At 39.6% G+C, this 16,044-nt stretch overlaps 1 protein-coding gene across 4 annotated transcripts in view; it reads right to left on the bottom strand.

Moving 5' to 3' along the window:
* Window positions 1–16,044, bottom strand: part of prkar1b (protein kinase cAMP-dependent type I regulatory subunit beta) — a 50,572-nt gene that overhangs the window by 7,062 nt on the left and 27,466 nt on the right. For all 4 annotated transcript variants that reach the window (XM_011478185.3, XM_004071434.4, XM_020705308.2 and 1 more), the window contains 5 exons: window positions 14,201–14,262; window positions 11,737–11,783; window positions 8,724–8,882; window positions 2,964–3,024; window positions 513–634 (listed from right to left, as the gene is read on the bottom strand). In XM_011478185.3, coding sequence (XP_011476487.1) covers window positions 513–634; window positions 2,964–3,024; window positions 8,724–8,882; window positions 11,737–11,783; window positions 14,201–14,262 — 451 coding nt within the window. The remainder of the gene's footprint in view (window positions 1–512; window positions 635–2,963; window positions 3,025–8,723; window positions 8,883–11,736; window positions 11,784–14,200; window positions 14,263–16,044) is intronic.

Genomic DNA, 16,044 nt, shown 5'->3' with positions numbered 1-16,044 from the left:
CCCTCGATATAATTCTCCTTCGATTTAACCGCTAGTAAGCTTTCTAAACAAAACACAGGGAGAACTGGTTCTGGAAATAGAGTAAGCAAAGTGGATGAAAAGATTTTGAGGACATTTGAAAACTAGATAAAAACAGGAGGCAAAGGATAATACAGCAATTGGCCCCAACTCTCTGCAGTCTGAATTTTCTGAACTTGACCCTGGTGAAAGCAGTATAAGTATGGAGTTAATCAAAAGTGTGTCAGGATGACAGGCAGGGGGCCCTTCAGAGGCCCCAGTTCCACAAAGCCTGTAGTGTGAAGGGGGGGGGGGGGTCTGAGAAGGAATGGTGGCAGAGAGCACCACCTGGTAATCTGCCTGCTGTTGGCAATAAACTGGGATCAATTCTGATGTCAAGGAGATGACAGGAACCTCCACTGTGGTGCCTACCTGTTTCCCTTTCCACGTTTAAAAAACTATGATACAGGAAGTGTAAGGATGGTTAATTACCAAGGTCACATGACAGGACTTACCTCTGTAATTATGAAGAAGTCATCGCCCGGCTCTCCTTGCACCACAATCTTTTCTCCATCCTCAAACTGAACAGGCTCCAGAGCATCAGCCACAGTCAGCCGCTCCCACTTATCCAAAGACTCTGTTAAGTGTTAGTCACATTGAGCAGGTTATTCTCACTTGGTTTGTGCAGAACACACTCATTTACACAGTTTTCCAGTAAAATGCTGAGATTAATTCCCTCTGAGGCTAATCCAGTCATTCATCAGGAAGCCTACATATCTTAGATCCTCCGACTACTCCCTCATGTCATGGAGGCCTATGAGGCTTAAACACTGAGACTGAGCCCTAAATCAGCTCTGCTGAGTATGGATGTGGTGACAGTCATCTGCTTTATGCTCAAGACAGTCCAGTACCCGTTACCCAGGGTAAAGTAAACAAACCAAGGCTGTCCAGTGTCTGCTGAGAGTTCATTCTTAGCCAATGTGTGGAATTTAAAACAAAAGTCATTTTGGTTTGATCACTTTTAAAGATTGTGTCTTGAAGGAGGGAACACAAACATCACAGCATGGAAGGGCTAATAGCTTATAATAGTTCTATCATTTCAAAAACATGAGTTTTTAATTTTTTTTATTAAACTCTGGGTTCGTGCTGTGGTATTTGTTTTTTTCTGGAAGTTTTAGATGAATTTTAAAGATGATCTTTCACACATTTGCTGTAGACATTAGTGAAACGCTGCCTTTAACAGAGAAATTTACATCATTTTTGATCATGAAAAGCTCTGTATCTTTAAGGTGTTTCACTTTTGGTTATAGTTAATAGTGTGTATTTACATATGAAGTGGGACTCATCTGTATTAAAGACACTCCTCATCCTCATCCTCAGCTTCTAGCTTCATTGCTTTCATTTGTTTAAGACAAAGGCTGGAGGCGTAAAACTACGACAGGATTTTTTGTCTGAAACTATTGTCTCCTCATGTGTTCAGTAACTGATCCCTGCATGTCTGTTTGTGTGAATGCATAACTGTGTATGTACTTAGGATTATCTAGGATAGGTTTGCTGATTTAGAAGTGTCCAGTGTCCCCTGCAGTGGGGCCGGGGTGTCTGACGGACCCCAGATGGATGTTTTCTGTCTGGCTGCAAGCAAAAGGCTGGAGGTCCATGGAGGTGATCTTTAACGGCAAGGCAAGTAACACGATACACAAATGTCCTGACTAAAGAACCTACATTTCGCGCTTCACTGACCCTGCACCCACTTAGATTCCCTAGTAGCACACATGCATAGTAAACATCCAGAGAAGTGAAGTAACCGCTTGCCTGCTGAGGTGCATTTGTGTGTCCGTGTGTTTGTTTTTTTCTACCTTCACTCCATCACATCAAGAGCTTGTTCCCAATTTCGTGGCTATCTCAAAGATCAAAGAAAAAACAAAAACGCTCCCTCTCCCTGCCCCTCCTCCAATTCAAAGAGGCGGAGCCGAGTAGCGAGCTGTAAAGCACTTCGATGAGGAAGGCTGGTGTTTGAAATTAGGCCTCAAAAAGGGAGCCACTCAAGAGAAGGAGGTGAATGAAAAGAAAGCGGATCTCAGAGTTTGACTAAGAACTGAACAGTGTATGTGTTTACTCACCCAGCAAATAACTCTGTACAGGGGGCACGGCCTTACTCTATACACTGCACACACAATCAAGTGGGAAGGGATGGGATGTCTCTTCCAATTGCATTTGGTTTGAAATCTCTGAATGAATTCACTTGCCATCCCTCCAGATCCTGTGTAGGATGGCGTTCTCCAAATTCCAGCGCTAAAGAGGGGCTTAACTTAACCTCTGATTCTTTAATTGTTCACACTAAGAAATGGCCGAGTGTTACTGACTTAAGTGCGAACACTGTGAGGAGATTAAGATTGTACACAGACCATACACAGCTATGGGCCTCATGTGTCAACGTGTGCTTGAGTTTCCGTGGATTAATCTACGACATATGTTGATTTAAAGGCCTGCTGGTTGTGCAGCATAAGCACTACTACAGAAAAAACTCACAAGAAAAGACAAAGACGCAAAAATAAATTGATGGCAATGTTTTACAGCACAAGACAAACTTGTAACTTTATTTTTCTGTAAGAAAAACCTTTTATTGTCTCGTCTAACCTAATTACGGCCGACAGAAACAAACATAATTTAAAAGTTTTTGAACTGGCATTAGGCAGAAGCCTGGAATGAGGTTAGGAGTGACAGTAATGGGCTTTTGAAATCCTAGTTGTGCAACATAACACTTAGGAGCTTTAGAGAGGATTATTTCAGTTAATGAAAGCAGGTTTTTTAAAATTTAGAAAGATTATGCAGGCAACTTTTTAAAGGCAGGACATATTTATAGAAAAATCATACATTTACTCATATATCCAGATTTCTTTTTCTGTTTTGTATGACAGACAAAGCTGCTACAATTCAATCAATTTGATGGAGGTTTAGATGCTTACCAAGAATGGAGACTTTGCTGAGGAACTCCTCATACATCTTTCTCTTTCTTAAAGTGCTCCCCTGTAAAACAAACATAGAGAACACATTAAAACATTCTACATGCTCCCAAAATGGTATTGTTCCACCGAAAACTTCAAAAGTTCCTTATTCTGTAAATCATTATCATTAACTGAGTGTCTGATGTTTAAGAAGTGGAGTAGATTCTTTGCTTTCTTCATTGCTGAGAATAACAGCTGTATTTAGAAATGCAGCACAGTCATTACCATCTGAAAAGATTAAAATAATTATCACTTTTGTACACCTTGTAGAAATCTGCATTTTATTTTTAATCACAGAGCAAAAAATTGGGAAAGATCTATTTTTGAAACATATAAACTTGCCTTAAAAAAGCATTTCTTGGTTTAAATGTGACTGTATTGTTTTTTTTCAAATGTATTTGCACCTACTTTTCTTTAAAGAACAACTTTGATCATCTTTTGATCTATTTCAAAAGTGTTCCCAGTGGTCTTTTAATTATAACTGTGCAGTTTTTGGCAAAAAAAACCTGTTTTCTAGGACATAGTTTCTGCAGAGAAGCAGGAGGTCATTTGATATTCACCAATGAGTTGATGTGGGACAACCCTGCCCCCTATTCCCCTCACTGTTGCTGAACACTATCTGTTTACACGCCGTCCTACAGCCCGTCATACCCCAAATTTTAATCTTAATTTGTTCTTTAATAACATGTTAAAAGCACTAAACCCACAATTTTCCTTGGAGTAAGTCTTTAAAGTGAACATCAAGTTTGATGTACAACTACTGCGAAATACCAAAAATATACAATGTAGCTCAAGTACAAGATAATCAGTGATTAAAAAATCGCAGTTCATGGGGTCAGGCTTGTGAAGGTGTGCAGCAGAGATGGAGTAATGTGCATTGCATGTGTGTGTCTGTGTGTGTGGCCCACCCCACCCACCAGGCAGGGGACTTTCCCCTTTCTGCCTCTTGCCATGAAAATCAGGTGCTTCCTGACAAGTCTAGGCCCAGAGGACCCCTTCCCTGACTGCATTTCATCCTCACTGCACAGAACCCCTCAGAGAGCGGGAACATTAAGAGAAGAAGAGAAAAAATTCAGCAAGGAGAGAGGATCCTGTCCGCCCTGTGTCTGTCTTTGCATGTGGAAGTGATATATTGAGGCTTGGGGTATCTTAAGTGCAAGTCCCTCCGTCCAACTACTGCCTCTAATTTCATATAATTTCACATTTTGTCTTAAAAGGGGAGAAAATCTTCCCAAGTGAGTCAACGTTAAGTTCGGAATTGTAAACAAGTTGATTAAAGGAATTCTAGCCTGCGCTGCTCCTATCCCGGATAAATGATTCGAGTGTGCGTCTGGATGCAGGCAGCGCATGCAGTCTGTTTTTAGTTCTGCCACTTATGCTTGGCTGCCGTCTCTGCAGGAACCAAACCTGCTCATTACGTGAACAAACAGCAACACTCGAACAGAGTCTCACATGTACCTTGAAATTCAGACACACATGCCCTCCACCTCCTAAAGACCTTCAACAAAGCTTACTCAGCTTAAAGGCTTACTGTGCGTACATAACAAAACATTATACAGAACGTGTGATTGATGCGACTGCAGCAGGATGGGCTCTGTGTGGCAGAGTAGAACGAGGGGGGGACTGGGGAAAAAGGAATGCAAGTGATGCATTGCAACATTTTTTTAATGAAAAGCATTGCAGTCATCATTTATGTGGTTGGGGAACATAATTTTTCTCTTTGGATTCGTCTTTATCTGCATGTCTTAATCAATCTACGTGGGAGGGCCTGAGCTCATGTGCGTTGTTTCAAACTCTCCTGCTCCTCTTGGCCATGATGCTGCTCCTTCTGTGGTTAAAGATGAACCAGCCTCTGTCTGTTTGCTGTCTTTGAGATAGAATCATCAAAGGGTTGGAGGTGTGGAGCAAAGCCAGACTAAACCAACTATACCTTATGCCTTCGTCTCCCATCCCCTTCATCTCTGTCCAAAGCGAAACACCACCCGCTCCACCGCCTTTGACGCTCTTAATTATTCGGTATAATTCATCCTCGTTTCCTTTTGTTGCGTGTTCTGTATGTTGACAGTGGTCTGTCAGTTGGTTAATGGCTTTGCCTGTAACTGTCAGGGTGAAAATACCACCATGACACAACAAGGTGTGTATTCCATAACTGATGGCAACACAATAGGCAGAGCGTGTTTATCGTGAGGAATGGAGTTATATTGTTTGAGTAGGTGTCAACAGTTCAAGGCAAAATTTTAATATATAGATTTTTATGGACCCAAGTTAACATGTAAATGACAGGCGGAGAGTTTTTTGGCATCATATATTTTTATTAGTTCAACAATTTTTTGTAACACTCTTTATACTAAGCTCCAGTAAATCATTTGTGAAAAAGTTCAGAGAAATCAGGTTCGATCTAAGGAGACTGCATGCAGGCCTGATGGACACTCTTTGTTCCAGTTCCTTTTTTGAAGGTGGCACAAACAAACTAGCTCTAATTTAATTATTCAATCTTGTGTTGTGTAATAGTGATAATATTAAATCCAAAATTTGATTAAGTGATTTCTCAGCATGTCTTGGGAACCTAGTAATTATATTAAAAAATGGAGACGTCCTCGAAAATCTCTCTGTACTCATCCAAAAATTATTTCCGGAGATTAAATACTTAAAGATATAGTCCTCTGTGATTTCTTAAAGATTGTGTTTCAAAATTCTGAATAATCAGCAAGTGAACGTAAAATTATACTTAATCTTCAATATAGAGAGTTAGCAGTGATGCAAGGCGTGGCAACAGGACTGAAAACAATAAAAAAAACACACCTTCTGAGCTCCTAACTCAACCCAGAAAAACTCTGGGTGTGATTTTCTCTGCGAAACAAACACATATATTTAAACAAAGACAGAATTCTCATTGCACTGGCTGACAACCCTGCCAGAATACCACACTTTGGGAAAAAAAGACTTTTACAAATCATTGACAGCAATAATTAACTACAGGTTCACATAACTGAATTGTGTTATTTCCACCCCCCTTCTGCAGCAGCTGGTGGAAATGAGAGAATGAAAGCTGCAGAGTTTGAGAATCCTCTCAAAGAAAGGTTACCCAGGCAGATTGTGCCATCACTTTAAGTATGTGCTTAGGGGTGAACATGAGTGCTAAGCAGGCCGACTTTAAACTGGACAGAAAGGTCCGAAACCGAATCTTCCTTCCTCCCTATGAGATCTGTTTGACATCAAACTGAGTTTTTTTCACAGCTGCAACTGGCAGAGACTGCAGGAAGTGGCACAATTACCGTAATTTCTGGACTAAGAATGCACCTGATTATAAGCCGCACCCATTACATTTTTAAAGGATAAACCATTTTGTACATACATAAGCCGCACCTGCCCACATTGAAACGTGTTGTATGTGAGGATGTGTATGTGCTGAAACCGCGCGCGTGTGTAAGAGGAGGGAGCCCGTGCAGCGGAAGGATGGAGCAAGAGCGCGCAGCGGAAGTGAGTTGGGGGTGCGCGTTTATGTTTGATAGGCAGAGAAATAAAAGAAGGTTTCCCCAAAAAGAACGGTGATCGATTCTTTGTTAACCCACTCTGGACGCTCTGAGGGTCTTCTTTTACCGACCACCGTCAGAAAGAAAAAAAGTAATTGCAGAAAAGGTTCAACACATTATATATTAACAAAGAAAGACGGTACAAATAAAGAGTTTTTAAAGTTTTAACAATATAACTGAGCTTTTCTTTCCAAACAGGGCCTGTGACGCGGCAGTAACACGGCAGCAATATGGTAGTAATAGCCCAAAAAACCTTCCGATAAAATTCACTGAGAGCAGCGGTAACTTATGCCTATGCACAGCGGCACGTGCCGTGCAAAAGCAAGCGCTGCGCGTGCGTGAACCGCAAGTTTTCTTCCACAACAGTGACACACCGTAACACAGCACTAACACGGCTGGTTTAAAAACATAAACCTAAAAGAGGAAAAAAAAAAAGGCTGTTCTGCTGTATTTGCGCTCTCTGAGATTCAAACGCTGGGCTGTATCAACAATTTGGTCCCAGCAAAGAAATAAACGTCTACTAGCCCTGTTCAAGAGCAATGGTGTCCCGACTGATTAGTTGCAATTTGCGTCCCGACCGGGACCGGACCGAAAAGAACAGCGGTTTACGACTGCGGTCTGAAGCCTGAGGCTGAAAAGTAACACATGGAAGTCTTCCTCTTGAGTGTCGGATTGGAATAACGTCAGATATTCTTTGCCACACACTCTCCGTCTCTCCTTGATTGTTGCTGTCAGTGTCACTCTCATCCTGAGGCAAATTCTCTCCTGAGCTCGCGCTGTCCTCTCCGTCACGCAGCAGACCAGCTTTTTGAAACCCGTTGGTGATGGTGGATTTTTTACACTGCTTTTAACTTAAAAGCTGCGTCATTTGCATTTCTTCCTGGATTTTTCATGATGAGGGTCTGTTCGTGCTATTCATTGCCAAGGTGGGAATTTACATTAAACTTGCGTCTTCCTCGACACATTTACTGTATTCCCCAGTCTCACTCTTACCCTTTCTGCTCGAGCGCCCCCACCGGCCGTTAGAAAAAAATGCATAAAAAACAAAAAAGCATAAATAAGCCGCAGGGTTGAAAGCATTTGACAAAAGTAGCGGCTTATAATCCGGAAATTACGTTTAAGTGAAGTTTTGGGAAAAAAAAGGTATTAAATAAACATTTGAGGAAGTATTTAGATGGACGAGTCACACACGTATGCCCTCACATGTACAATAATTAATCATTCCAGCCCAAACGTTACTGTGTTTGTCTGGTACAGGACTGAGTATGCCAACCAGGCAGAACACCTTGTGTTTCCTCTTCAAACATTTAGACATTCCAGAAAGATAAGCTCCTGGAAAGGGAAGTGTGTATGCAGCCATTAAAACTGACCCTTCCTCTCCTGTACTTACTACTCCTTAACTCTTAATTTTTCCCCCATTTTCATTTCAGGGCAGATGTAAGGAGGCTCTAAAATGTAAGAAAGAGATGTGTTTGCGCACAAGTGTTGCATCTGTAAAAAAAAATCATTTATAAATAAGGCAGCTGCTGTAAGTGTTGGAGGGAGTTTTAAGTGCTTAAGTGGTGGAAAGTATTTCAAGGTAAGGACTGTGAAAAAGTAGTCTTCAATAGTACCTTTTTAGTGTAAGTCTTTCTACACCATGAGTTTTTCTCTGCCGCACCATAGACTGACGGCTTTGTCTTTTTTGTTTAGGCATCAAATTCTCTTATCTTAAAATAATTAATGATTTGCAAACTGGTTGTTATCTTTGAAAAAAAAAGTAGAATAATTATTAAAATTCAAACAAACTTTTTACCATAAAAAGGAAAATTGAAAAAATAAAACATGAAGTCAATTTAAGGGTTATTCTTTTTGTTGGACAGTACACAGGTTTTACTTTTTTGTAATATTAGTGTATGAGGTAACACCTGAAGATGGTGTTACACTAAGGAAATTAAGCAATGTCATGCTTCTGCTCCCTCAAGAAAAATAGTAAAATGAAGGTGTTTATACTATGGCAGTTTTCCGAATAAATCCCTTGAAATCATTGAAGTCTTGCGTATCTTAAATGTGCCATGATAGTAAAGGAGAAATTTATTATATAAACAAATGCAACACGTAGATAAAAGTAATAAAAATCTTAAACTTCTCCAATTAAATGAAGTTTTTTTTTTCATAAGTTGCATCTTTTCGGAGGGGATCGTCTTACCATGAGGATGCGCCGGTAGCTGTCCCGGTCAATGCCCCACAGCTTCAGATCAGTCTTGGCCTTGACAGTTGCAGCTCTTGGAGTCCCATAGATTAGGGCTAGTTCTCCAAAACTACCTCCTTCTCCAATGTTGGTCACCAACTCACCATTAACATACACCTGTAGAGAGAGTAATGGAGAAGAGAAATGACATCTGCGGTAGGTAAAGCTTTATGACAACAAGAAATTGAGGGATGATTGTGTGTTTTAGTCACTTTAGTTATTCTAGGTATCCTTTTCTTGCCACTTTTTTTATGTCCTCTTTTACTCAGTGAAACATAGGAATCTATTCTCATATCTACTGTACATTTGATCAATCCCACATAGACCCATGCATTTGGCTTGGCATTTGGCCATCAAAATCTTTCAGACACCGCAACATCACAGAGGCCCATGGAGGCTACTCTCTCAGGTCGTTGCAGTTTCACCTGTCAACACACTACCCACTTTTTTGTTGACCTGATAACAAAGAAAGAAAGAAAGGGAAGAAGGTAAGCAGGGTTTACCCCTCACTTGCTCCTGAGAACTGCCACAACTGTTATTAAGAGGCAGGATAGACCACAGATGTCATATCTTTTACAGCCAACTGAAATAGATTCAGAGCTTTAGAAGAATGGTCAGGGTTTTGTGGAGGCTAGGACTGGGAATACTTAAATGTGGCAGCAAAGTTAGAATATAATCGATAGAGTTGTGGTTTCCAGTTTATGGCATTGACCACTGTCCGTGAAAACCAGACGCCTTCGTGTAATCAAGGGTAAAAACAGTGGCAAGTGGGGGCTCGGGCTGACAAAAAAGTCAAGCCTCAAACATCATGTGATGTCTTGCAGCTGTCACTTCATATTCAGGAACAACAACTAAGTGGCTGGCATTAATTAACCAACAAATCAAAAGAACTGGAGCTGGATGAGCATGTAGTGTATTTGCACTTGTAGTTACTCAGAGTTTCTCTCTCTGGGCATGCCTGTGGCTATTTTAAGGGTGTATGATAGAGAGTCTGTAAATTTAAAATACCCTGGCAACCGTAAATAATAAAGCAATAAACTTCCTCCAGCAAACTAAGCACTTGTTAGGATAAAAGAATTTAATTGAATTATCTCGTGACTTTTGGGTTATAAAATGCCAAATATAGATGACTCAATGCTACTTGCATTTTTTTTCAAATCAGATAATCCTGCATTTCAAAAATGAAAGCTTTAATATCTTTTGTGGTGAACCCGCAAGCCAAACTCTGCAAGCTCACAGTTTTGTGTAGAAGCACGGAGGATTGTTTACATTAGTGGCAGCTTTCAGGCAATTTATGGGTTGCTGGCAGATTTACACCCCTGTCTAATGAGAGACATCTCCACACTCTAATAACCTCGGCACTGATCTTGAAGTACTTTGGTGCCAGGGCTGTGGCTGCGTGGCAGCCATTGTCTGCAGAGTTGGAAGACTGTGGAACTCCATGGAGGAGCATGATGTTTCTGAATTTGAGTCTTCCAGTAACTGGAGTACACAATGAAAAGGAAAAGCAGATGCAGATTCACTGCTGGCATCGCTGAGCAGAAAACAACTTTTGATTTAACATTTTTGGAAGGGAAATTAGGAAAGAGGTCAAAAGGAGTATCTGTGAGTCAAACGATCTATGCAGAAAGTTGGGAGAGAAGATTAAAAACAAAAATTAAACACATAAGATTGGATTACTAATTGAAAAGTTGTAAAACTTCCCAAGGACTAACTCAAGTCAAGAAGGGCCTAATTGAGACAGAGCATATTAAAACATTTTACTGTCAAATTGGCTAAAACCACAAAACTGCATTTTAAAATAAAGCATTCAACAAAAGCACATTACTATTGTGTAAGGAATTCCAGAGGTTGTGCTTAGTAAAAAGGAGAAAAAATGAAGTCACTGAAGGGAGGAAAACAGGGATTCCCTCATGTTACAGCTGTAGTCATAACAATATTCTACTCTCCCCAATAATTAATATTTTTAACCTCAGCTGAGGAAAACATATTAGGTGTTTATCAAATTTAGAAAGGGGGTTTAAAATGCTGCTATAAAAAATAAACTACAACAATAATCATCAACAGCTCTGTTTTTTTCAACTAAACCAGATAGTTAGAGCCGTTACTAAAATGGCTTGATTTCGTTGTTGCTATTGTCATGGTAGATTTTTTTGGCACTATATTTAAGATTTCTAAGTAGACAGTAAGCTGACATATTTCCATTTAATAATGACATTTCCTTGACAAGTTTTTAATTCCCCCCCCCCCCCCAAAAAAAAAACTGTTTTTTGCTCAAATTGTAAACACTGAAACTGTTTTTAAAAGATGAACACTTTTTTTTTTTTAATATTTGAAGTCAGCTACCATCTCTGTACGTACTGCTGTAAATTGATAAGGTTGCTTCCTGTTTAACTTGCCATCAGCTCCCGTTATAACTCTCCACTTAGTCCTATCGCAATGTTAGGCTTCCTAAGACAAAGGATCTTCTCAGTTTGGGAGCCTTGAGGGAGCATTCAGTTCTAAAACAGCATGTACAGATTGTCATCAAAGTGGAACGTGGCCCTAAATAAAAGAACATGGGGGCATTTCCACAACCTGCCCATTTTTCTGGAAGTCAAATGTAGATTCAGGACAGCTAAGATTTACCCCATGGAAAGACTGTTTGAAAAATGCCTTTATGACAAATTAATACAACTTGGAAAAACTGTAAATTAGGACACAGTTTGATGGTTAGATTATAGAAAGTTATCATCAAGTCAGTGGTTTCATTAATGCTTTCCTAACTTTATTTTTGACATTGTGTCAATTTAAAAAACATGTACAATCAAAGAATTGACAGCAAGCTAAGTCTGTTTCTCTGGTATCTAGAGGACTTTAGAAAAGTGTAAAAAGATGTGGACTTAGTGAAGCATTTTTAAGTATATGTATCTGTGATTCTTTTAATGATTTATTAATAAAAGTGACTAAATGGTTGCATATGGTCACTTACATCCACTTCACCCTGGTCAATCACATAGAAGTTATCTCCCTCGTCACCTGGAGGTGAGAAAGGAGGAAAAGCAGAGGGGGTTTAAAGGCAGAAAAACACATAAACACCCAAAGAAAAGCACTCTAAGTAACAATAAAATAAAGCTTTTTATTTTATAACAATATTTTGTCTGGTTTATTTCAATAAGATTACATGCAGCAAAGACAATGTGCTTTAAATATGTCAGCATGGGCTACCAAATAAAGGTTTATACACCATTAACCGTTTCCAGTTTCATTCCAACAGAAGAAAATGCATTTTATGATTTAAGGACGTGAATACATTTATTATATAGCATCTAAACATAAAAAAAATTCCTGGTTTAGTCAGAAAGTCTTTTTAACTGGTCATGGGAATATTTAGTAAAATATGGTTCCCACAAAAATAAATGCAGTAAATTTTACTTTGTGGTCAAAGACGTGTGTAGCTGAGCTCGCAAACTATTTAATCTTTACTGCGATGTATAATTTGAAAAACCTATAGATTGCTTACCAAAACGACCATTCAAAACACGTGATTTCTCCTTTTATGAGTATTCACTAGAACGGTGTTAACTTTAATGTTTTTGAAAAGCTTTGATAAGCCATTTGGTTTACTACTGACCACCTAAAAGACTCCCATGTCAATTGATTCTTTTAAATCATAACATAAAGAAATAAGTTTGAAGGAAAAAAAAGCCGTTTCTTCAACTAATTGAGTTTGGAAGACATTCTATGGAAATGCTATGGCATTTCACCTGCAGCCAACTCTTGCAATAGGATGCAAAAGTAGCTTCATTCAGAGGCTCAGGTAAGTAGTAAAGCATCAGTCAAAATGACAAGTATGCATGTCTATACATCTTGTATGGACCAAGTTAGGATGTGTGCATCTCCTGCCTTTGAGTTCACCTGCAGAGTTGAAAGCCCTGTGAGTAAAGTTCACAAGAGTTCACACGCCTAATTAATACTGAGTGGAGTGGAGGGCTCGTTAATCATACAGCTCTATTTGTCACACAAAACGCTCCTCGTCTGTCTGAAGGTCTGTCCGACTGAAGACCCCTGAGACCCATACACAAACACACTCACAACCTGCTGCAACCTGGCCTCCACCAATTTTTCTTCTCTGCCTTTCATCTCATCTATCGCTCCTTTAGTTCCCTCTCACTATGCATGTCTTTTCTTCAGCTCTTCCTGTCTTTTATCACTTTGGTGCCCAGTCTTTTGTTTTGCACCTTTTGCTTGAGAGTGCAGGCAAATATTTGACCAGAACCTGCACACACTCATACACATTCACAGTGTGGTCTTGTTTCAACAGAAACTTATAGTAGTACATTCTGCTCAGGTTCTGTAGCTTTACTTAAACAAGCATCTTTTTTTTATTATTTTACCCACAATGCTGCAGCACTTCGTCTATCCAAGCTAACTTTAGGTTCAAATCTTTTTAATTATTGGACTTAAACATTTAATATTGGAATTGTTTTTCTGATTCAGATATTTTCATCATCGTAAAACTGCTATTTAAAATCAACTGATGATTAATAATAATAATAGGCAGCAGAGTACAATCAAAATGCCTGAACACTCAGTTTTGGATGTTATGATACAATAAATTCCACCCTTGTTTAAATGCAACAAAAGCTTTGGAGTGATAACTCCTTGTTCTGTTTAAATAAAGTCAACAAAGTTGGTTACAGGGTTAAATTCTTTAAGTTGTAAAGCAGTCCAGACCATAGCCATGACATCAGCAATGTATATACCGCTCTCCTTAGTGTATATAACAATGGACTGTCTGGGAGAAAGGGGTTCTTGTAAAGCTAGCTAGACTTTTTATCACCAAATTAGGACTGATATATTTCTGTATGCTGTTTTAGGAGAAGCTGGGAGAGCCTGATTGATGGCTGTCCACTCACAGTGTTTGTGTGGCCTAATCCACAAGCATCAACTGTGGTTTTAACACATTTTGTGAAAGCTAAATATTGTCTGTATAACTGTGTGTTAAGAGGGTTTCAATTATGTGATGAAACGTGCCCATGTTTGATAGAACTATGAGTGGGAGAGCAGCAAAAATGCAGCTCAGTCTGTTGGTCTGTGTTTCTTCAAAGATCAAGGAAGGCGTGAGTAAAGGTTTTGCTGACTGATAGGTAGAAGAGGGAGACGTAACAGCTAACTAAGGCTGCAAGAACCTATGAGTAAAGAAAAGAAAGCAAAGGGAGTGGTAGAACCTAAATAAACATTAATGCTGGCGGTGGCAACCCAACTGATGTATTCTTTGAGATAAGCTCGTTCTGGATAATTGGCCAGAATGTCTTTCTAAGTGTTTCCTTGCCATTAAAGTGGGTTAGGGGTTTAAGTCCATGCAAGGACAAGGTCATCGATTTAATCACAAACCAGGAAAGAAAATTCACCAACGGCTCAGTTTATAAAACAACAGAAAATTGTGAACGTACCTTGCTGGATAACTGTTTCCCCCGCAATGTGGGTGACTGGGAACATGGCATCAAAGATGTCACTGAGGAAGAAAAAACACATTTGAACCATATGGAGCACATATAAATGGAGATAGTAGCAATACAGAAAAGATTCAAAACTGCAGACCAAAAAAACAGACATGAGGACTCTAGCTTGTGTTTAGAACTGATCAACATCCAACCAAACACCCACTACCTGCTGGTAAAACTATCAAAAACAAAGCATGCACGTCAAGTAGACCACAAAAGTTTAGTTCATCATCATCATTGTTAACTTAGCTTTTCTTTTTGCTTTTGACCTTTTCAGATTTTTTGGGCTGAATGATCCAGACATATGAGAATTCTATCATTGGCAGGAAGAGGTTTCAGCTGCTCTGTCTGCATCTTACCATCACAGTGGTTCAGCAAAAAGGCTTAAAAAGACTTTTTTGTTTTGTTTTATTTCACTATTAAAGATTGTATCTCTGGAAGCATCTCCTTTTGAAGGCACAGAAATAACAAACAGAACCAGGGAAAAAGCACTTGTAGGACGTTTGCTAATCGGCCTGTTAAATGCATGTATGCTGAGAAGATTACAGCTCCTCTCGTGAATGTGTTGGGGCAAGTGAAATATCCGTACTCTCCTTCTCTTGTCTGCCTCAAACCTTCGGGGTGTATTTAGCTATCTAATCAGCTGCATACCGCCCACCTTATAGAGAAATATAGAAGAAGAAAAAATAGAAAAAAAACAATAAATGAGGGTCAGAAACACAAGACGTTAGTGAATGTGAAGCAAGCCTAAACCTGCATGGAGTTCTATTTGTGCGTGTACGTGCCATTAAATGTGTGTTTTTGAGCCAGTGGGTCTGAGTACATACTGCCTGTGAAAACACACAGGTTAGTACAAAATTATGAGGGGGTGTAGATTACATGTCTTCTGCTGAAAGTGCATGAGAATATGCAACGCCAAGCAGAGATAGAGAGGAACTCCAACTCTTTATTCATACAGACTTGCATCACATGAAACTCCCAGAGGAAGAAAGGAAAAATATAGGTAAACAGATGTAACATCTAAGGATGTTATTTAGTGGTTTGGAAGTGGTTTGGAAATGAGCTGACCCTGCTGGCTTTTGTTTATGTGACAATGAATGGAAAGCACACTTAAGAAGGTGGATTTCCGCCAAAAAGACCCACAGGTAGGTAGGTAAGTGCTGCGGATTGCAGCTGGCCATTGACTCACATATGAACCCACACACACAAACGAAAATAAAAAAAAACATGCACTCTTTGAAGTGTAAAAGCATTAAATTAAAGATGTACAACACCGTACTGCAAATCTTTTGAAGGACATGCGGTCCTCAGATGCAGCTGTGCATCTAAAGAGTCACACAGCTGACGGAGTGCGGACACCTTCTGACTAGAACAACATATTTATGCACAGGCCTTTTTGATCAAACCATTCATACTGGCATGGCTGCATAACACGCAAGCCCGGATGCTTTGATGGTGATTAGTCAAAGCAACATCTGCAGGAGTGCCCTCAACTCCACTAACATCTGTGACCGCCTGCACTTGGCATGGAGTCTGTTTATTCAAGGACCTTTTGAGCATTTGGGTTTTGGTCACATTGAGCTGGATTATGAAAATAATTACCTGAGCGAAGCAGAAAGGTCAAGAGTGCAAACTGAACAGAGAGCAAAAAGTACAGGAAATGTACTTTTACTTTTTCCTCTTTTATAGTTTTGAGAAAAATGTTGGGAGAAAATGAGGGGGGATCTAAAGGAAGGGCCTTAATTGATGCAGTTTAGTACAAGTATTTGAATGAGAAAGCATCACAAAATGAA

This window comes from Oryzias latipes, chromosome 8 (assembly GCF_002234675.1).
Source record: "Oryzias latipes chromosome 8, ASM223467v1".
Classification (NCBI taxonomy): domain Eukaryota; kingdom Metazoa; phylum Chordata; class Actinopteri; order Beloniformes; family Adrianichthyidae; genus Oryzias; species Oryzias latipes.
This window is presented reverse-complemented; position numbering and strand designations above follow the sequence as displayed.